The 23,182-nt window shown below is 47.3% G+C and overlaps 1 protein-coding gene across 3 annotated transcripts in view; it reads right to left on the reverse strand.

Annotated features, from left to right (window-relative positions):
• NAA35 (N-alpha-acetyltransferase 35, NatC auxiliary subunit) overlaps positions 1-23,182 on the reverse strand; it is a 485,576-nt gene that overhangs the window by 28,250 nt on the left and 434,144 nt on the right. For all 3 annotated transcript variants that reach the window (XM_086961291.1, XM_086961289.1, XM_086961290.1), the window contains one exon: positions 12,376-12,456. In XM_086961291.1, coding sequence (XP_086817417.1) covers positions 12,376-12,456 — 81 coding nt within the window. The remainder of the gene's footprint in view (positions 1-12,375; positions 12,457-23,182) is intronic.

The following is a 23,182-nucleotide window of genomic DNA, read 5'->3' on the forward strand; positions in this document are numbered from 1 at the left end:
TTATTTACCCTTGTGAATTCTCGAGCACTCCATCTCCTCTTTGAACCACGATTACCACTAACAGTTGGTAGATCGTATTTCAAAAACGAAGGATGCACTCAATTTCTACTTTCTATCAAGCTTGAAGTAAACCTTCATTTACCTTCAGACGTTTCCACCATTAAATTATTTCTCCCTTTTCAGACATTCCATTCATTGCCTCAAGAAGGGCGGAGCGGGAGCTGACCCCGCAATGATGCCCTGGGCATTCTGACACCTTCCATCGTGGTATCAAGACACCGACCCCGACCTGGTCTACCGTACAAACGTACTTCGGACTTGGAGCTTGCACCAACACGTCTTGGGACACACCGGTGGTGGGAGGGGAGCAGTGAAGCCTCAGTGTGCAAGACCTACAATTGAGCACAGTGCGGGGGAAGGGGCTGGTGTGCAGCACCCTGGGTGCACAGGTCTATGCAAGCGATTTTCCCGTAGCTAATAATGTAGGACTATATTATCAAAGATGGGCGACAACATTATCACCACTTTAGCGGCAGGAAACTGCAGCTAAAGCGGCTATAATGGGCCTGATAACATGCCCTTGTCAATGCCCATGGAAGCCCAGGTTCACACCAGAACCTGAGCTTCTATGGGAATTCGCATGGGCATATTATCAACCCCTTATCGCCGCTTTAGCAGCAGTTTCCTACTGCTAAAGCGGCGATCATTTTATCTATCGCCGATCCTTGATAATATGGCCCATAATCTCTGGCCTCATGTGTTTATTTTTAGGGACTTGCTGAACCACACTCTTTCTCGCCGACCCCAGCGTTCTAGACAAACGGGTGACGGGAGGGTAAACATTAAGGGCTGGGTGCAGTAGGCCGACCCTGTCTTCTCCTCCCTCTCTTTTGACTCTCCCTCCCACCCACTCCCCCTCCCTTCCATTCTCACTATCGTCCTTTCATTCGGACTACCTTTCTTTACTTCTTCCACATATCACACATACTTATGTTTCATTTTTGTCTTGCAGGTTTCCTACGTTGCTTCCACTGGAGTCCAACCCACGTTTTTTTTATTGTACTGTTTCTTCTATTAAAGTTACATTTCTATTTAATTGTGTTTTAATAAAGGTTACTTTTTTCAAATAAATAACTGAGTGTATAGGTCTTCTTTTTCTGATAACACTTGTCTATTATTTACTGTGAAAATCATGTTTTTAGGAGATTTTAAGGACAAACATATCTAATATTAGAGTGCACCTACCAAACATAATCTAACTGACTATTAGACAAATGAAGCCTGGGTAATTGTACAACTGCAAAAGTTCTATGAGTGTATCACTTTATAACACCATAAGTACTGCCCGTGTGATTACCTTACAAATAAGGCACTGCCTAGAACCCCAAGGCTTCAGGGAATGCCGAAGCCCACCCTGCATATTTAAATAAAGCCCCGGAGTGTGGTGACCCCCTGACTTCAGTTGGCCTCGAACCCTCCGAACAATTAGTAAACAATACCTGGGAAGGTAGCTCTCCCCTAGGCTGCAAAATGTCTCTGTGCCCTTCTGCACCTAATTTACATGTGACATTAAGATACCCAGTCCTAAAGAGACCCTGCAATATAATAAATGGATTGGCACGGAACATTACCCACCAGCGGCCTCATTTAAAAGAACAGGTGAGAACCTGCTTTTTTTTTCTCTTCTTTTTTCTCCATTCTTACCATCCGCATCCCGTCTATTAAAGCAATACAAGGTTTTCCTCCTCTTGCTTCAAGTAGTCAAACAAGTATTTGCCATCATAGGGTGGGAGCCATGCACTAGCCCTCAAATAGCAAACACAAATGGCCCATGAATGAACACCCCGGGACATTGTATGCCCTGCCCCTCACATGACGTCCTCCCTAGGACCATGATGCATTTGTTAGTATAAACGCATACTAACACTACTTACACACATGTAGTACATCGACCAGCAAGGGTGAGTAGTTGCCACTTTACAAATACCGTATTGATTTACCTTCGCACTCACTATACAACACCACCTAAGCGCCATATACAAGTTGAACACGTGTGGCACAGCGCCCAGAGCACATGACTTCACAGCATACCAAACACACTTAAGGCTCACGGTTTCATCCCCGACTCCAGCAGCAGCTCAATTTAACAGCATGACACTCTAGGCATTACCTCACTTAATTTCCATACCCTGCACTTTCAGACCGGTAGGGGTCAGTAGTTCAGCGACTTTACCCAGAGTCCGTCAGCATCTCAGCTTACGCCCCCAGCGCCAGCAGACCCGTAGGAGTGAGTAGTTAGCATTTCACAAATACCGAATTGATTTGATAGGCGCAAGTTTACCTTCGCACTCCCTCTATAACGCCAGTAAGCACCATACACAAGCTACAATGTTCGAAACAAAAGTTCATCCAAGTAGCTATAACTACATCCTGACACTACTTGCACAGATGTGGCACAGCGGCAAGAGCACATGACTTCACAGCATATGACACACAGTTTGGGCTCACGCTTTAATCCCCGACTCTGGCAGCAGCTCAGCTTAGCAGCATGAGACTCTGGATAATACCTCACATATTTTCCGTACCCTAGGACTTCAGACCAGTACGGGTCAGTAGTTCTTCCTAGTAGTTATAAACACATGCTGACACTACTTCCACAAGTGTAGTGCAGCGGCCTCGGCACATGACTAAACAGCATAAGACACAATTTGTGCTCACGCTTCAATCCCAGAGTCCCGCACCAGCTCACCTTACCCACATCAGACTTAATTTCCGTAGCCCGCCATTTCACACGGGTAGGGGTGAATACTTGGCTTTGCACCCCCTCTATAGCACACCCTAAACACCCCACAGAGGTTACAGTGCTCCTACCCTCCTATTTCCCACTTTTTTCTCCTTACTTGCTTCAACAGAATCACAAAATGTCGGCCAACACTTCCTAGTTGCAACCTCTCGCAGCCAATCAGCAGCAAGCTCGTGCTCGTAACGCCTCGCCAATCAGATGGCAGAATTCCCAAATATCGATAGCTGTAAATTTTGATATTTCTCAAAAACTACTGAACAAATTTACACCAAATAAACAAAAGCGTGCTTTCTAGACCAAGACCATTCTCTCTGCCAAATTTGGGGTAATTCCGTTCACCCGTTCGACCTGTAGCCTTGTCTGAAGTTTCCTATGGAAATTAACATGGAGAAAACACGTTTTGGGACCCCCCTTTCTTCTCGGCCCCCCTTAACAAATCACCCCCAAACTTTCAACAGAGGAGCTGATATCAACAAAGAATTAGTTTTGAAAATTTCGCGAAGATTCGTCAATCGGCGCCAAAGTTATTGGGAATAGAATGTTGCCATTTTCCTATAGTAACTTGGTCCTAACTATAAACTGGCGACCGCCAGTAGGTGATTTTTACATAATATATATATATATATATATATATATATATATATATACATACATATATACATACATACACACACTCACCAAGGTGCATGTGTGGATGATTCAGTGGGTGCATGACTGACTGTATAAGCGACTTTACCCAGAGTCCGTCAGCATCTCAGCTTACGCCCCCAGCGCCAGCAGACCCGTAGGAGTGAGTAGTTAGCATTTCACAAATACCGAATTGGTTCTGAGAATTGTAGTGGGGAAGTTGGAGTAGGTATATGAAAGGTTATACTGGGGCGTTAGTGGGTGTGTCAGAGATTCTGTGGATGATATAATCAGTGATGTCATTTGAGATGTCATCAGTAATGTCCTGAATAATGTGATATTTGAGGTCATAAGCAGGTGTCTTGTAGGAGCGCGAGTTATAGTTAGTTCAGCTAACTATAACTGCTGAATGGGGGGTCAAAAAACATGTTTCCAATATTTTGAATTTTAGACAACTACAGTTCGAAGTGCTGAACGGAATTATACCAAATTTGACAGAAAGGTAACTGTTAGTTCAGAAAATGCATTTTGTAACTTGGTATTATTCCATTCAGTACTTTTGGAAATATTAGGGAAAATCCCAATTTGTTTATATGGGACGCAGATCCTCCGAGAATCCAACAGTCCCCGTGCTCAAATCGGATTGGCTGCCAACACTTCAAACCAGGAAGTGTTGGCAGCCATCTTGGCACTCTGTTTCAGCCGAGTCTCAACACAAAACATAGAAAAAAGAGAAGGGGCAGGGTAGAAATACTCTGACCCTCTAGACCTAATTGGGGGAAGAGGGAGAGAGACCCTGACAGGGCAATATAAAGTATTAAAAAAAAGCCATAGCTCCCACTGAAAAATGAAGAACAAAAAAGATGCGCTGGCTCACGTGCTTCATTATTAACAGGCCTCCGGGTGGGCCAGGTCCCGGGTCATGTGGCCTTCAAAGGAGGGGGTTTAACGCAGCACCCCCAGGGCTTATAAATGCACGGGAGACTACTACCTCCCCGGAGCTTATCATTTTTTAACAAGGGGGGGGGGGGGCTCTTGGATCCCCCCTGCCCCATGAACCACCACCTCCCTTGGGCCGAATTCCTTCTTTTGTGTTTTAATAGGAGGGGGGCTACGTGGCCCCCTCATGGGCTGTTCTCAGCTCCGGGGGACTGTCACATCCCCAGGGCAGGCCCTACTACAATATTGAGGGGGGCCGGTCATGCTATGTCCCGGGGTGCCCACTCCCGGGACATATTGGTTTACTGTGGATTTGCCGGAGCTCTGACCTGGACCGCCAAGCCACAGCATACACTCTCAATTGCTGGAAGCAGAGCATTCATCTGCATCCCTGCCCGCTATCAAGTGAGCAGGAAAACAGGTGAATTGCTTTCGGAGACAGGGAGCTGCATGTTTAGCTGCTCTCTGTGTCTGAAAGCAATGTGGGAGCTAGCAGGGACCTTCAGGCTCCTGTTGCAGTCCCAATACAGACTGGGTGCCCTGGGGGCACACAGAGAAGCATGGCCAAGTTTCGAGGATGGGATCCCCAGGGACGAAATCGGCCTGGAGAGGGGAGCCACATGGCTCCCCCTCACCTATTAGAAAGGTTGTTTTTTGAAAGGTGGTGCTCCGGAGGATGGGGACCCTGGGGTCAGATTCAGCCCAGGGAGGGGGCTGAAATTGGCCCACATATTACCTCCAGTAAGTCCTCAAAGCAGGATAGCTGAGAGATTGTTGGAGGCCCCTCCCCCTTTCTCCACCACTCTGCAAACGCGCCTCCTGGCAAAGTACTGCCTGTGAGTATGCTGAGGTTCCTAGGGGGCCAAAAACCCCTCCTGTTACCTCCAGTAAGTTCCACACAGCGGGGTTGCTGAGAACACGTGGGAGGCCCACCCCCTTCATCCACCGCTCTGCAAATGCGCCTTCTGGCGCACTACTGGTTGGGGGATTAAGGTCCATTGGCAACTGAGGGTCCTTGGGGGCCAACAACCCCTTCTGTTAACTCCTGTAAGTCCCACACAGCAGGATTGCTGGGAGATCATTGGGAGGCCCCGCCCCTTGTCTCCAACACTCTGCAAACGAGCCTCCTGTAAGTCCCACTCAGCGGGATTGCTGAGAGCTCGTGGGAGACCCCACCCCCTTTCCCCGACACTCTGCAGATACGCCTACTGTCACACTACTGGTTGGGGGATGAAGTCCCTTTGGATGTTGAGGGTCCTCTGGCCAAAAGCCCTCCTGTTCCCAGTAGTAAGTCCCACACAACATGATTGCTGATAGCTGGTTGGAGGCCAAACCCCTTTCTCCACCACTCTCTAAAAGTGCCTAGTAGTTAAAAAACTATAGTAATTCACTTAAAACCCAAAGGTTATAGGGACATTATAGTTAGGATTCTTTTTTAAAGCAGCAATTCACTCAAAAAAAACAAAGGTTACTTGGACATTATAGTTAGGCTCAGATTTCACTCGTACAAAACCATTGAAATTTAGCAGTTCTAGTTACCTCTGCTACCTGAGCTAACTATAACTTACGCAGTCGCAATGCACTGATTATGACTTCACCTATTACAGCACTCATAATATAGTCAGTGACATCACTGATGACATCATCCACATAGCCACTAACACCCCATTCAACCTCTTGTACACCCACTCACAGATCTATACAACCACTCACTCCTCCTTAGAGCTACTCACACACCCAATTACTCTCATACAGCAACTCACACAACCATTCCCTCACCCATACAGCCCCTCATACAACCCGTCACTCAGCCACACAGCCACTCCCTCATCCATGCAGCTACTCACACACACTTATTCACCGATATATTCACTCACACACCCACTCACAATCCCCATACAGCCTCTCAACACAGCCCCTCACTCACCCATACAAGCAATCATACACTCACTCACACAACCACTTACATACCCATTCACACATGCATACAAGCACTCCCATATCTACTCACTCACCTATACATTCATTCACACAGACACTCACTCATCAATACAACCATCCAAACACCAACTAACTTAACCAAACACTCAGTCACTCACACACCCAGTCACTCACTCATATAGTCATTCAGACACCCACTCACACAGTCACTCACTCACCTATACACCCACTGATACACCCACTCACTCAGCAACATAGCAACTAACTCACCCACTCACTCACACAGCTACTCACATCCCTACTTATACACCCATACAGCCACTCACAAACCCTCAAATCCACTAACATACGCAAACCTGCCCCAACTCAAGGTTTAGACAACCACTCATGATCTGTCAGCCATCATCTCCTCAGTTCATATGCTTTGGAATTCAGAGATCTTGCTAGGAGGTTGATGACCAGGAAAATACCCTGGCAATTCCACCACCTATGGAGATGCAAACCGTTTTGGCAAAGGACCCCACTCTACCCTGCTTGTTGCAGTCCCACTTGACGGTTATGTTGTACATGAGAACTTGCATCAGCCTTCCCCCAATGGGATAGCGGGAAAAGCTTCACGGCCAAATGGATGACCCTTAGCTAAAGCCAGTGGATGGGGCGCTGGCCATCCAGTGGAAGCTAGAGACCTCTGATCTTCACCTCTCCCAGTTTCACCCCTGCGCAAACTCAGTAGTGATGAATCTGTCACAGATCAGAGGGAGAGAGAGAGAGTGGTCTGAAGCAGGACAAATTGTGATCAGTAAGCCACCATTGCAAATCTTGAGCAATCTCCTCCGAGACCTGGAAGGTGTCAGAAAGGTGACCTTGATGCAAAGCCCACCACTGGCATTTCAGGTTCCACTGCATGGCTCACATGTGCCAACTAGTATAATTGACAAGTAAGATACGTAGGGCAAAGAAGCGTCAATCCTCTCCCCTCACCTGGATTCAGAGTTGAACCTGAAATATCTCGTACATATACCGAATATCTCAGACTTTTTGAGGCAGAGAAAAAGCCCTAAATTCCATTTTGTCCAGGGTCGTGCCAATTAATGAAATCCTCTGTGATGGAATTAGGTGGGAACTTGGCTCATTTATAGTAATCCCCAACAATGTTAGGAGATCTGCCATCGTCTACAAGTTGTCCACAACTGCCTGCGCTGATCCGCCCTTCAGCAGCCAGTCGTCAAGTTACAATAATACAGGAACTCCCGGTTTCCAAACACTGGCAGTGATCACTGCCATTGTAAATACCCAATACTGGTGAGATCAGAGGGGAACATGGCAAACTGAAAACGCTCTTAGTCCACCCTGGATCTCAGACAATGCATGTGGGACTACATATCCAGTATATTAAAATGCCCTAGGTTCCCGTGTCCGGCATAAGGATCTGAGCAAGCAATTTTAATTTATCCTTCTACTGGAAGGCATTCAGGGGTTAAAGTCCAAGATAGGCCTTAGGCTCCTGTCCTTTACGGGATGACGAAATGAAGGAAATAACAACCCTTGCCTTCCTATGAGTCTAGGTTCCTTTCTGTGGCACTTTTGGAGAGCAACAGGTGTACTTCCTGCAGCAGGATGGACAGATGTTCTTACGAAATTAGTTCCGGTGGAGGAGGAATAATTGGTGGCACGCACAGAGCTAAATCAAAGGTAGAATGTAACTCTTTCGAATAATTTCCTAGACCCAATTTTTGGCATAATGAATCATCAACCTGGTAGGAAATGTGCAGCTATAGACACTAAGTGGTTTGTAGGATTTTGTAACAGAGGAAGAGACCTGGAGTACTGGTGCCCCTGCTGGCTTTTGTGCGGTCTACCGGTTCCGCACATGAGGCCCCAAAAAGACTGGGCAGTCTTCTATATCACTGGCTGGGAATGCATTTGCTGTCCATATGCCAGCCCTTTGCATTAACCACTAATTTTTCAGAACTGGTAAAGAAATTGTGTTGGAAGAGTCAACAACCCCAAGGAGCGTGCTGCAACTTTACCATCTTTGAAGTGTTGCACAGCAGAATCTGCCTTCTCTTCGAAGAGGCGAAACCCATCAAACGGCATATTCATTAGCGATGCCTCTACTCTACCTGCCAATTCAGTCTGTGGTATCCAAGCCTGTGCTGATGATGTCCCTTGCTTTGATGCATCCGACCAATCATGGATAATCTGAGTTAGAGAGGACATAAGGTGTCCGGGACCACTGGCAAGATTTTGTTGGCATCTCCCAAAGAGCATTTGTAAAATGGACCCAAAAACATACTGTATTTACGGATCTCATTGCCAGACTGAAAGAAGGAAACATACGCTTGCCAAAGGCATCCATTTTTTTGCATTCTGCATTCGGTGATTGGTCAGAAATGAATTAGACTTCAACTTACTGGTCGAAGCTAGTACAATGATATTCTTTGGAGTGAGATGCTTGGTGAGAAAATCGGGTCACTGGGGTCTGGCCCATGTCACCTTGCTTCTTGCCAACTAACTAACTAACCAGCAAGAGCATGGTTTAAACCAGGTAGCCATCAAATTATCTGTGAGGGTGTCATTAAATGCAAGAAAGGGCTCTGATATTGCCTGCCCTAGCTGCAACATTTCAGTGAAAACATTAGTCTTAGTGTCAATGGTGGGCAGCGATAACTCTAGTACTGCAGATGTCCTCTGAATCACCACTGCAAATGAGAGACGGCCTTCAGTTGGTGGCCCATACAGCAACTCAAACTGTGTCTCAAGGGATGCATCAAGCCCACTGGTGTTTTGTAAATCAAGGTGTAAGGCATAATCAATGTAATAAGGGGGGGGGATCAATCCATCCTTCCTATCACCCTCATGAGTATCCAGAAGTGGACCCTGCTGGGGCACAGAATTAGAATCAGAAACAAAAGTCATACTATATATCAAGTGGTTGCACTTTATCGGCTGAGTTCGTCCAACATTGGTTCACATTCCGACGTGAGTTTTGGCATCTGAACATCAATCTGCGCCAGTGGGGCAGGCAGCTGCTCTGGCAAGGGAAAAACGCGCGTGGATCTCGGGTCAAAGTGATAGTGAATACCGGTGTGAGTACAAGGCTGCTAACCGGTTCCACAGGGACATATGGCACCATAGAAGGAACTGTCGGGGTAACCCAACTAGAGGCCAATGCGGTTCTATGGAGCCATGAGGTAGCTGAGGGAGCTGGAGGTGCATTTAAGATATGTAGCACAACCTCTTTGAAGGCCTCAAACGGCAGAAGCCCAGGGTATACTGACAGGGTGTGTCGGGACCAACTGACAAATCGGTTCTGTGGCCTATGACCTCAAGGGAGTTCGGATTAATTCTTGATGTCCTGGCGCCTTCTCTTATGAGTCAGAGTGGTGGCCTGATGGACAGATCCAGCATAACTTTTTCATGCTTGCGCTTGGACCCGGTCTTGGCGATTTTGAGCAGAAAGTGGAGTGGCAGCAGGAATGGCGGCATGTCTTGGAGCAAGCCATTTGTGAAGACAGCAACCACTAATTCTTCACCTCTCAGTCTTGAAACACTTCTGGGTGCATTAGGACACATTTATCATACAACAAAGTTGTGTCTGATGCTCAGGCATCAAACTACAACTTGTGCGGTTCTGAGACAACGTCTGCTTGAATCGGGCCACGGCTTGAATATTGTCATTTATGGCAGGAAGATCGTTGCCTAGTACACTGATCAAGAGTCGTTGGGAAACCAACAAGGTGGGAACAGAGCTCCAGCTTGGAAGATGCAGAAAAGAGCAATTGATGTCAGTTATACCAATCAAATCTTAATTTTGGATGTCGTATGAATAAAGCTGCTTATAACTTAGGCTGTTTAAACTCTGGACCTAATCAGGATAAAGTGTTTTCAGAGGCCATCAGCACTAATAGTAAAACATCCAGTGCAAAATAACGTATATGATGACAGAGTCCTTAAGATAATTGCCTGTTAATTATGAGAAGTCACCCCTTTACAAGTCAATACGCCATGCAAACGTTTACCATACATGTTGCAAAGAGGTGTGACCCTAAGCAACAACAAAGGCAGATATACTGCACTCTGTTTCACTTATGCACAGCTAGGTTTTTTCTGTAAGAGGGAAGCACAAAACAACACTTCATCTATTTTCTTTACTCAAGACTTGCTCTGTGACATCAACTAGGGCTGTCTCTGCATCTCTTCTGGTGGCGAAAAACCCCAAATGATTATTGCTCTGGTTAGCCACCTCCTCTGGAAATGTCCCATTTGTGCTGTGACCATCCGTATCAATGATTTTAATGGAGTGATAGCAATTGGTCTAAGATTACCTAGATAACTCAAATCCAACAACAAGATTTAAAGTAGGAGGGTTACCCAAGAAGGTTTTAAACATTTCAGTTTTCTAACTGAGCAAATGAGGCATTTAAAATGTGAGAAAAATTGAAGCATTCTAAATCAGAACTTTGTGCAGCCTAGTGGTATTAGAGTTCCTGTTCCCTCTGCAGATGTGGGTATGTAGCTACACAAACAGCCAGACTCAACCCTACCACTTACTACCTCACATCCCATACTGTAAGCAGTGAGGTGAGGTCCAGACACCTAGATGCAGCACCACAACGTGCACATCACACAACAGCGTATACCACGCTCATTGTTGTGAACTTTCTTATCTTGGGCCTTCGACCTCCTAATAACCTAAATAATTACTACTAGGGAAGGGTGGCGAATGTAACATAGCCAAATCCAAGGCACTTGTAATCGGCATGTAAATCTTCAAATCACATAGACATGGATCACTGCACTAAGTGAACACTCGCTTTTTAAAGACGCTTGAATCAAAGTCATTAGGAATAGATAAAAGCGAACTTTTGAAACAAAATAATACAATGCCTCCAGGATGCGTAACACCCTTAATGCAAGGGCCACTATTACAGTATATATATCAAACCCATTGCCGCACCCACCGCCGCAGTTACTCACAATTTAACTGTTATGAAACGAGTTAGGTTGAAACTTTTCATTAAAAATAATTATACGTGAGAACATTAAATCAAGATGTAGCAGAGACAAAAATTGGACATCAAATCATGCTATTGTTTATGCCATCATGGACTGCATTTCCTGTAAGAACATTGAGCAAAAGCACTCGAACAAGCAACAGGCATGACACAGGCCCATTTTAGAAAGCTATCTTGAAGGAAGTTTCTTATGTGTTTTAGCAACTAATTACTCAGAACCTTTATAGCAAAACAGAAATAAAATTATGTTATGCAGCATTAACTAACAGCTCGCAATCCGCAATATTTCGTCTTCTAAGATCAGAAGGTCTTATTCGTATCCATTTAAGTTGGTGGGAAATTTGCAAACACAGACTTGTTCATTCTGGAATGAACAGAAAGGTGTCTTCCTAATCCTGACCTCATCTGTTTTTAATCAGGAGCTCCCATTGTTGTCCGAATAAAAGCGCTGCTGTCCCACATCCTTCATAAATACAGCCCAAGACTAGACTGCTGCCCTTTTTAGGTGTCCCTGCGAGTAGACGACGTCAGCCGAGTACACAGTATAGCTGGGATGCATCTACATATAGATTAGTGTGGAAGTAACACCGGGCCCAGGAATAGATCTCCTGGGCTGCACTTTTGTTTAAGCAGCTAATGCAAAGTGTCCAATTGGGGCACTAAACGCTTCCATTCTGGTTATGCCACCATTTTTCAATGAAGCAGTAATTGAACATTCGAAATATGTGGAATTTAAGGATATAAGTTTATTACCCTTTGGATATCGGAAGCAAATGTGAAAGTTAGTTTAAATGTCAACCAATGATCACACATTTAAAAAGTCATTCCAGCCTAGTTTGTAAATATTAAAGTAGATAACAAACGAACAGATCACATTAGACCACTTTAATTCTCAGATTAGTGATTTTAAAGGTAAAATGCAGTTACCGAACGTTATGAAAGTTCCTCAGCTTAAAACATTGTTTTACGTCTCTATTCGAAATTCTCACATTTTACTCCTATGACCTACATTTACAAAGTGTGTGCATATCAGAAAAATATCCTCACCTTGGAATCTTTCTTGTGACCGCCTGCAAGCAGCTTCATAACTACAATATTGGGTTTTGCAACTTTCAAAATCTGATTGACCTGCATAAAAAAATAAGGCAATATTAGGTGTTGCTTAAATGTTTCAAAACGGATGGAATTATTTACACGGATTAATACCATGGATTTATGACATTAAGTCCAACGCAACTTTACTTTGAAATGAGAACAAGGGGAGCAACCAGAGCAGAATGACATAAAGGCATGCTGTACCTTGGGCAGAACAAGAAGCTGTCAAGGTTTATTGTGAGTTAATGATTAAAAGCGCCTTTGAGTTCTTATGAGAAACTGCCGCGCAATTTCGCTTAACCTTAGAACACAGTGACATGAATGCTGGTCTAAAACTTGGGTCTGCCAGAGGAGTACAAGCAGCTACTTCAAGATGCTTTACATCCACCGAACATATACTTATATGTATTTTCATGGTATATAATCAGATAGTCAAGACCTGGAACACACTTTCTTTCTGAAGTTATTTCTGAAGATCAGTTCGGAGGCCTTTAGATTTGTGCAATGCTGCGCAAGTGATACCTCCCAAAGTGTGATTTAGAACAGGCCTTTGAAACCAAGATTTCACAACATTTATGTTACATCAGACCTGCACTCAATGGCTGAAGAGTGAATAATGTAAGGTATCGTGCTCGCTCTCAGGAAGCATGGCAGAGCACTTCCAAGAGAATTGGCTTCATTACGTGACAAAGCCTGGCCTCGTGCACCGATAACTGATAACGCTGTATATGGTATAGACTACATCTAGCTGCAGATTCCTTACCTTTTTAATTTCCCCAGGCGTCGGACTGGATCCAGAAGATATTTTGTGAGCAATACCACTGCGCACTGGTAGGTGGCGCCAATCAGCTCTGCGTCTGTCGCTGGCATTGTCCGCGCCGGAAGTGAAGTCGCAGTTCCTATGTAGGCGCCACCCAGGTGCACCGACTGAGCCATGAGGGACACTGACCACTAGCGTGTCAAAACTAGGGCCCAGAAAGGGGTCATCACTGTCCCTAGAAATCCGTTCCCAGAGCCAGAGGATGGGTGAGTCGGTAAGGAATCTGCAGCTAGATATAGTCTCTACTAGATAAGGCATTACCAAAGATAAGTAAACTGGTCATTTGATTGTTAGAGACGTCTAGATGCAGATTCCTTACCTTTTGACTAGATATCCAAGCAATACCATCCCGGAGTGGGGTCTGAAAACTCATTTCAAACGAGTCCTGCAGGATCAAACAGGCAAAATGGCCATCCCTGCGTACCAGTCAGTAATGCTTAGTGAACATGTGCAGGGGGGCCCTTGAGCGAAGCACCACTTTGTCAGGATAAACTGAGAGGTAAGGAGGCTTAGATGATAGGGCCTGCAGCTCACTCACTCTACAGGCAGATGTAATTGCCACAAGGAAGGCTGTTTTCAGCATGAGAAGCTGGAGCAGACAATTGTAGAAAGGCTAGAAAGGAGCGCACATTAAAAAAGTGAAAATTAAATTAAGGTCCAACTGAGGCATATGAATAGTGAAGGAGGGAAGAGATGAGTAAGACCTTTGAGAAACTTTGTACAATAGGGGACTTGAACAAAGAAGGTTGGTCAGGCAAACGCAAAAAGGCAGAAAGAGCAGACTGATAAGAGCCTGGAGGACATCCCTGCTGGGCAAGCGAAAGAATGAAAAGTAAGACTTCAAAAAGAAGAACAGAAAGGGGATCAATAGATTTTTCTGCACACCATGCCAATGCCACATTTCTTTCCAACGACTAGCGTATTCTGTCTTGGTGGAGGGATGCCTAGCTGCCAAGATGATGTTATAGACTTCGGGAGGAAGGTCAAAAGCGGTCACCTGTCGCTGCTCAATCTCCATGCAAGAAGGTGGAGAGTGGACAGGTTCAGGTGGAGAACCCTCCCCCTGATACTTCAACAGAAGATCTTCCCAAAAAGGCAGCCTGATAGGAGGATCGATGACCATGCTTGGGATACCAGACTCTGTGCACAGTCCTGAGTCACAAGGAATGTAGGAAAATAGGCTCTTTCTGACATGATTGCCCCCACTTTCTGCCTGGTATCAGTATCTTTAGACTGTAGTACACTGGGATCCTGCTAACCAGGACCCCAGTGTCGGGTTCTCTCCTCTAAAATGACTGGTAAGTACTTTGTACACCACACAACTGGCATACTTGTCTACCCCTGAGAGTCCCTAGTGAACAGGACTATCCCATAGGCTGCAGCATGTATTATGCCACCCATGTAAACTAGATCTGACATTGCAGCCTGCGTGAAATTGTGCATGCTCCTAAAACCTATACATCACCCCTAAGGCAGACCCTACAGCCCACAGGCATGGTGCTTGTTTCTAAGTGTGGGAGGGCCCCTGCATGAGAAGAGGCACCCCTACAAACCTCAAACTCCATTTACTAGGCTTAGTAAGTGCAGGGAAGCCATTTTAAGGTATGTAGTGGACACTGTCAAACTCGAGATTTCCAACTCCATAATGGCTTTACCGAACGTGCTCATGTTTGGCATCAAACATGGTGAAATTCTGCAGCTACACCAATTCCAGTGTTAGTTGCATGAGACCATGTACTGGGGTAGCGGGGCTCCTTAGAGGACCCCCCCCCCCCCAAGTCTATCTGTGTAGCATTGGAGGGTCTGCATGCAAGCCAGACATCGTTTGCCCTCCTGCTGGTGAGCCTAACTTGGACAGGCGAAGCCAGAACAAAGGATTGTTTGTGGAGGAGAGGTGTAGCCACCTCTCCTTTAGAACTGTGTCTCTGGGCTAGGTGGGGTGCTTCTAAGAGAAACCAGGCTGCTTTGAAGGGCACATTTGATGCCCTCCTCGCATAAACCGGTTTACTTCAGTGCAGGAGCCCTTGGCTTCGTGCTCTGACACGAAGCCACACAAAAGACAGAAAGCAAGATAAGCAGAGGCCCCTGGGAGCATCTGACAGGTCAGACCATCAGAGTAGCATCCCTTATCCCCCCCTCCCCTCGATAGGTGGGTCACCACAAAAGCTATCCAACTCCCATTCTGGGTTATGTAAGGGCTCCCCTGAGGGTGGGACCCTAGATTCGTCTGTAACAAGGATTCCTGTGTAAGACTCGTCTTCAGGAGAAGAAGAGTCTTGTGGATGATTCTGGACACTGAACTCTGCTGTTGGGCTGTGCCGGACTCAAGATAAGACTGCTCCTGGTAGGAAGGCTCCTACTGCAACTTTGTCTCCGTGCTTTGCAACCATTTGTGGCCGTGCATCCTCCAGAAGCAAAAGGACTCTGTGTGCATCGAGGACAGCTGGAAGGAATCTCCCTTAGAGTGAAGGAGTCATTTCCCTGCAGCCGCAGGCACCTCAACGTCAATGACTGGTCTGTGGATCCTGCTGTTCCACTGACTGTTCAAGGCTCTACGACATAGGTGGTGGTTTGGTAGTTTTCCCGAGGCCTGACATTTCTTTTATGTAATGTGAAAAAAGACTGCAATCCCTCGTTGAGCTGCTGGAACAGGGCTCCTGTGCACTTGCCGACTCTCCATTCCGAAGATCTTCGAGCTCCAAGAAGCCCCACCCTCAAGCATCTCCCTGCTGCAAAAGCGACATCCTCACTGCATCTCCTGCGATGTTGTCCTCTATCTTTGTTGTGCTGCTGAGGCCTCCCTACAACTCCCTGTGCCTGCTGCCAGAGGGTCCCTCCAAGGTCCTCCATTGATTCCTGCTGGGTCTCCTGCTTGTTGTGGGCTGGCACTAACTTACCTGTGCTGGGTGAGTTCCCGGGTCCTTGTAAGTCCTACTTTGTGCAACTCTTCCAGAAATGCGCCTTCTGCATTTTCCAAGGCGTGTTGGTGGTCCTGCTGGCCACTGACCCTCCTGCAATTCGTCAACCGTCGTGAGAGAGCTTGGAGACAGCTGTGTTTCTACATCGTCTGGTCTCCACAGCTGCAACTCCAAGACCTACTTCCTACCTTAAAGTACCCCCAAGAAGGGTGGGCATTGTGCTCCTGCACCTCCGGGACAACTCGAGGTGGCTTGGACTCAGTCTCCTTTCCCCTTAGGTGCTCCTCTTCCGGAATCCATGCCTGGGTTCCACTGAGCTGGTGCACAGGTTATGGTAGCAGCTGGAATTCCGGAGATGCCCACTGACTTCAAAGGGCGGTTACAATACCAATTCACCTATTCACACCTATGCTCCCTGGTGTAGGTAGCCTGCTTCTCTGGGTATCCACGGGTGGGGGTGCTCTCCAACTTCCCTGGTTCCAAAGGGTTTCCTCAGGGTCCAGTGGGAAGGGTCCTGAATCCTGAAAATCCTACCCGTGACTTCCCCAAGTTGTTCTATGGACACTGACCCGGGTTATCACCTCTGCACCTGGATGCCCAGGGAATCCTAGTTAGTTACCTTTGGTGGTTCCCTGCTTACCCTGGCCTACAGATCCTTGGGTGGTAGTATTGGTTCTGTACCCCTTTTGCATTCCATTTACTTAGTACATCGTTGCCCCCCTCCACCCCAATAGGGGCCCATGTGTTTTACTGATATTGTTACTGTGTATGTGTATGAATTAATATCTCCAGGTAGGAGACACGGGAAACTGAGATTATGTTGTTTAGGGAATCTCAAACTTTGTGGATCCAGACTGATGGCCACCAGAATAAAGAAATGCCCCTATCCCTAGCTAGGTAGTGAAAAACGTAGGACTTAAGCTAGATCAGGAACTCCACATGAAAGAACTAGCCCAATCTACAAAGGGCACATTTCTACATGCTGTGCCTATTGAAGAAAGTCTTACCATTTCTTCCATTATCTGCCATGAAGACTCTGGTACAGGCTCTTGTCGTGAGTCGGCTAGATTATGGCACGCATTACTCACCTCAGCAAATGAGTCTCTAGTGTCTAAACTGCAGGCTGTCCAAAACACAGCAGCACAATTGACCCGTGTTTATGACTAGGGAGGGGATGCATGTTCAACGTCACATACGTCTCCTCTGTACTTGGTTTGTGCAATATAGGAAATGGGAAAAGGAGAATGCTCTCTCATCCGAGAGTCCGTGAAGGAAGAGAAAAAAAAACAATGGCGGTCCGCCCACCGCGTGGCAGCGTTTCACAGTGCTCCATAAACTCCCCTTCCTTCCCCGTGCAGCTTAGTAACTCCCTTAGGGTAAGTGGTGTCAGACATACCATGCCGTCATATCCACACTCTTGTTTTAGATTCCTACTAGATAACCCTGTGTGTAAGCTCACCAGACAACCCGCTGCAAACTCTCCTGCGGTACTCACCTGAGGCCATGACTCTGTCCTTGAGTCACGGCAGTCTCGTCCAAGTTGCCTTTCCCTGGGTCCTCTGAGCGTCCTCTGCTTCTCGTGTTGAAGGTGGTTGCTGCTGCCGGTGCTGCGCACTCTCCTCCTGTCTCGTCTTCTCTTCGTAGAAGATTTTAATGCAGAGCACAATCCATCGGGATGGTTCCCTTCTGCACAACCTTTCCTTTCTTCGCTCTGACATATCCCATGTAGAGCTGGTTGTCCTCCCAGGACTCTTTCGTACAGTCAAGGTAGAACAACAACACTCTTTTAGGGTCCACATGGTGGAGTCGCTCCTCTTCTTTAGAGGGATGCGGCGGAGTGTAAAAAGAAAGCAGGGTGATGGATTGGCTTACATGAAAGCAAGTGACTACTTTCGGCCGAAAGGAAGTCCTAGTGCATAGAATCAGCTTATCTGAGTAGATGCTCAGGAATGGAGGCTTGGATGACAAGGCCTGAAGCTCACTGACCCTCCAGGCAGATGTTAGTGCCACCAGGAAGATCTTCTTGATTGTAGGGAGCCTCAGTGGACAGTTGCGCAAGGGTTTAAAAGAAGCGCACCTCAGGAACATCAGGATCAGATTAAGGTCCCACTGGGACATAATAAAGGGAGAAGGAGGCAACAGAAGTTGCACCTTTCAAGAACCTATGTGCAATAGGGGATCTGAAGAGGGAGGGCTGGTCAGGCAACCACAGAAAGACAGCAGAAAGATAACCCTTTAAGGTGCCCAGAGAGGGCAAGGGAAAGAATAAAAAGAAGCTGAGAAAGGGGTGCAGAAACGGAGTAAACCTGCTTTTCTGCCCACCATGCCACAAACTTACCCCAAAGGCAAGTGTATACCGTTTTGTGGTGGGTCGCATGGCTGCCAGAATAACATCACAGACTTCGGGCAGAAGATCGAAGTCTATCAACTGTTACTCTAGAAGAAGGCGGAGTGTTGACTGGTTCTGGTGGAAAACCCTCCCCTGCTACTGTGACAAAAGATTCTCCCAAAAGGGCAGCCAGATCAGAGGACCAATGACTATGCTCAACAGCTCGGGATACCAAACTCTAAAAGCCCAGTCCAGAACCCAAAGAATGGCTTGAGCTCAGTCGTTCCTTATCTTGAAAACTCTAGGCAGCAGTGGTATTGGTGGAAAGGCGTACAGGAGGAAATGCCCTGAAGTTCCAGCCATGCCCTGCGACGCAGGGCCTCTTGACAAAGGGTACACAACCCCACCCCAACCTGCTTGTTGCAGTACCACCTGGCATGGGTAGAGGCAGAGCGGGAGTTGTTATTTTTACCTCTGCCTTTGTTATTGCTACCCCTGTAACCACCCCTTTGGTAGCTCATGCTATGGACTGAAGGGGCTTTGTACGAGGGAGAAGCTCTGTCTGAAGAGTATCCCCTTGTAGCACCTCGATAGGATGAGCAATGAAATGAACGTCTGGGAGCCTGCAACTGCAGGGCCTCCATAGATTTGGCGGTATCTGTATCCTTTATCATTTTTTCAAGTGATACATCTACATTAGGTCCGAATAGGTGTTGCTCAACAAAGGGTTGATTAAGAATGGCACTTTGTACTTCAGATTTGAACCCTGATATGCGTAGCCAGGCATGTCTACTTAATAGGACGCTGGTGTTAACTGCCCTAGAGCCAGTATCTGCTGCATCCAGTGCACACCGAATAGAGGTGTTTGTAATGTTTTTCCCCACTTGGATAAGTTAATTTGCTCTATCCTTGTACTTATCAGGGAGGTGCCTCATTAATGATTGTAATTCGTCATAATGTGCCCTGTCATATCTGGCTAATAATGCCTGTGTATTGGCGATACGCCACATGTTTGCTGCTTGAGACGCCGTTCTTTTCCCTGATGAGTCAAGTAGCTTAGACTCTTTATCTGGTGGTGGAGCTTCACCTGATGTTTGTGAGTTTGCTCTCTTGCGTGCATTGGAAACTACAAGTGAGTCTAGTGGTACAGGACCTTTAATATATGGTGGGTCTGAGGGAGCAGCTTTATATTTTTTCTCTATGCGAGGGTTAATGACCCGAGTTCTGACTGTGTCTTTGAAGACTTAAGGAGCATGCTTTATCACTCCTTCAAGCATTGGTAAAATGGGTGAGGACCTTTGTGTACTATCAAAGGTATCCATTAAGAAGTCTTCATCTACAGGGTCTGTATGCATGTCTACCCCATGATAGTGCGCAGACCTGTGAATTAATTGATTGAAACCCATAGTGCCTTCTGGTGGGGAAGGCCTTGAGGGGTATATGTCATCCTGAGGGACATCTGGGGTGTTTTAATCATCCCACGGGTCAGGTGATCCTGTAGGAGTAGCTGGATCAGGCATGTTACCCCCCCCATGTCAGCAGAGTTATCATCCCTGTTGTCATCGTCTGGTATGATAGAGGATGCTGGGGAATGTTATGGTATGGGAGGATGTGGTGATCTCATAACAAACAGGGGGAAGAGGGTCATAGGGACATACAAATATTTAGAGACCTCTCCTGGTTTGAGTCCCCAGCTCAATACATGATATACAAAAAAGAACACAGGGGGTCTAAAGCGACACATCCTTAACTCCAATAGAACTTGTGAGTTGGTTCCCTGGTCACTCTGAATAGCCTATGTAGCAAAGTACAGTATGATGATGGGCCTGTGTGCATGGAATCACGTACATACAGTGCCAATTTACTCGATCCCAATAGCTCGTAAGTGCCTGGATTACCATCAAAATGAACTTAGTGATTGGGTGACAGTCTTTCTTGTTTCGGTGGGGATCCAACGGAAGATTTTTTGAGCATACGAAGTACATTGAAGCAAGAGGATGAGACAGCGTTGACTAGTCTGGTCATCGAGAGGGAGGAGTCTAGGATGAAGCCTAGGTTACGTGCGTGGTCTGTGGGTATAGGTGCTGGGCCCAGGGCCGATGACCACCATGAGTCGTCCCAGGCAGAGGGGGATGATCCTAGGATGAGGACTTCCGTTTTGTCTGAGTTAAGTTTTAGGCGGCTGTTTTTCATCCATTCGGCAACTTCTTTCATGCCTTCGTGAAGATTGGTTTTGGCAGTGTTAGGGTCTTTGGTGAGGGAAAGGATCAGTTGGGTGTCGTCAGCGTAGGAGATGATGTTGAGGTTGTGTTGTCGCGCGATGGATGCGAGGGGGCTCATGTAAACGTTGAAGAGGGTGGGACTAAGCGATGATCCTTGTGGTACTCCGCAGATGACTTCGGTGGCCTCTGATTTGAATGGGGGGGGAGTCGGACTCTCTGGGTTCTCCCGGCGAGGAACGAGATGATCCAGTCCAAGGCCTTTTCCTTGTATGCCGATGTTGCTGAGGCGTTGTATGAGGGTGCTATGACAGACTGTGTCGAAGGCGGCGGAGAGGTAGAGTAGGATGAGGGCAACTATTTCTCCGTTGTCCAGTAGCGTTCGGATGTCGTCTGTCGCTGCAATGAGGGCGGTTTCGGTGCTGTGTTTGGCTCGAAATCCGGACTGTGAGGTGTCGAGGGAGTTGTTGGATTCAAGGAAGGCGGCGAGCTGGCTATTGACGGCTTTCTCAATGACTTTGGCAGGGAATGGGAGGAGGGAGATGGGGCGGTAGTTCTTAAGTTCAGAGGGGTCTGCTGTGGGTTTCTTCAGGAGGGCGCTGAGTTTGGCGTGTTTCCAGCTTTCTGGGAAGGTAGCGGAGTTGAAGGAGCAGTTGATGACATCACGGAGATGGGGTGCGATGATGGAGTGTGCTTTGTTGAAGATGTGGTGGGGACAGGGGTCGGTTGGCGAACCTGAATGGATGGAGTTCATTAGGCGGATGGTGTCTTCAGTGGTGATTGGGTTCCAGGCGCTAAGGTTGTTAGAGGGCGGTTTATGTTCGGAGGTGGGTGGAGTGGACTGTTCTTTGGAAATGTTCTCAAAGCTGTTATGTATGTCGGCGATTTTGTTGTAGAAGAACGAGGATAACGAATCGCAGAGGTCTTGGGAGGGAGTAATGTTGTTTGAGGCTGCGGTGGGGTTGGTAAATTCTTTGACGATGTTGAATAGTTTCTTGCTGTTATGGGCGTTGTTGTCGAGTCGATCCTTGAATGCTGATTTTTTGGTGGATCGGATCAATTGGTGGTGTTTGCGGGTGGCTGTCTTGAAGGTGGTCAGGTTGTCAGTGGTTGTTTTTTTTCTCCATGTTTTCTCGAGAGTACGGCATAGTTTCTTGGATTTCTTAAGGTCATCGTTGAACCAGGGAGCCTTTTTGATAACCTGTTTGGTTTGGTGGTTTTTCAAGGGTGCTAATTCGTCAATGCTGTGAGTGATCCATTGTTTGAGTTTGGTGGCAGCTTGGTTTGGGTCCGATGAGAGAGCGGGAGGGTTTTGGTTGAGCGATGTGAGGAGTTGGTCGGTGGTGATTTTGTTCCAGTTACTTCGCGGAATAGGTTGTGGGGGGTTGTGGGTCGAGGTAGTTTTGTAGCTGAAGTGAACACAGCTGTGGTCCGTCCAATGGAGAGCTGTGGTGTGGTCGAAGGAGATGTGCTTGCTGGAGGTGAAGACTGGGTCGAGCGTATGTCCGGCTACATGGGTGGGGGTGTCAACAAGTTGTTTGAGTCCGAGATTGGCCAGGTTGTCCAGAAGGGTGGTGGTATTGCTGTCGTTTTTCTTTTCCAGGTGGAAGTTGAAGTCTCCCAGTAGAATGTAGTTCTCGGAGGTGAGGGCATGTGGGCTGATGAAGTCAGTGATGTCTTCGCAGAATTGTTTACGGGTTCCTGGTGGTCTGTAGATGAGGGTGCCTCTAAGTGTGGTCCTGTGGTCAGTGTGGATCTGGAAGTGGAGGTGTTCGGCGGTTGCAAGGTTATCGTCGAAGCTGGTCGTGATTCTGATTGTGTTCTTATGGACGATGGCGATGCCTCCTCCTGTTTGGTTGGTGCGGTCTTTTCGGATGATCTTGTAAGCGTCCGGGATGGCTATGGCGATGTCGGCTGCTGATGATGCGTTCATCCAGGTTTCTGTAAGGAATGCGATGTCCCGTGAAGCAGTGTCGAGTACGTCCCAGAGTTCAGTGGCGTGTCTGTGGACAGAGCGGGTGTTCAGCAGGATGCACTTCAGGTGGTTAGAGTCGGAGCTGTGTTTGGAGTTAGTGGAATTGGTGTGGGTCTTGATGCAGGCGAACTTGCAGGAGTGGCAGGCGAAGGGACCGTGGGTACGTCCTGGGGCAGCTTCGTAGCATTGTGGCGTGCGTCCGGGGTTAAGGGCTAGGAGGGTGGCGGCGTCATACGTTATGCGGGAGGAGTGCGGTTTGCGGGGGCCAGGGGGTCTGGCTCTGGGCGCGGTCCAGGCGTGGACGGGCGTAGACAGGCTTACCTTTGGCGCCCCTTCGGCGCGGTTAGGGCGCGTCCGCTGCGCGCAAAAGCATCTGTCATAAATGGATAGTGGGGGGGGGGGGGCGGGGCGAGGGAGGGTCAGCTGGGAGGCGGGAGCGGGGCGGGCTGGAAGGCACAACAACAACAAGATGGCAGCAATAATGAGTGGAGACCGGAC

The sequence above is a fragment of the Lissotriton vulgaris genome, chromosome 3_1 (genome assembly GCF_964263255.1).
Source record: "Lissotriton vulgaris chromosome 3_1, aLisVul1.2, whole genome shotgun sequence".
Taxonomy (NCBI): Eukaryota; Metazoa; Chordata; class Amphibia; order Caudata; family Salamandridae; genus Lissotriton; species Lissotriton vulgaris.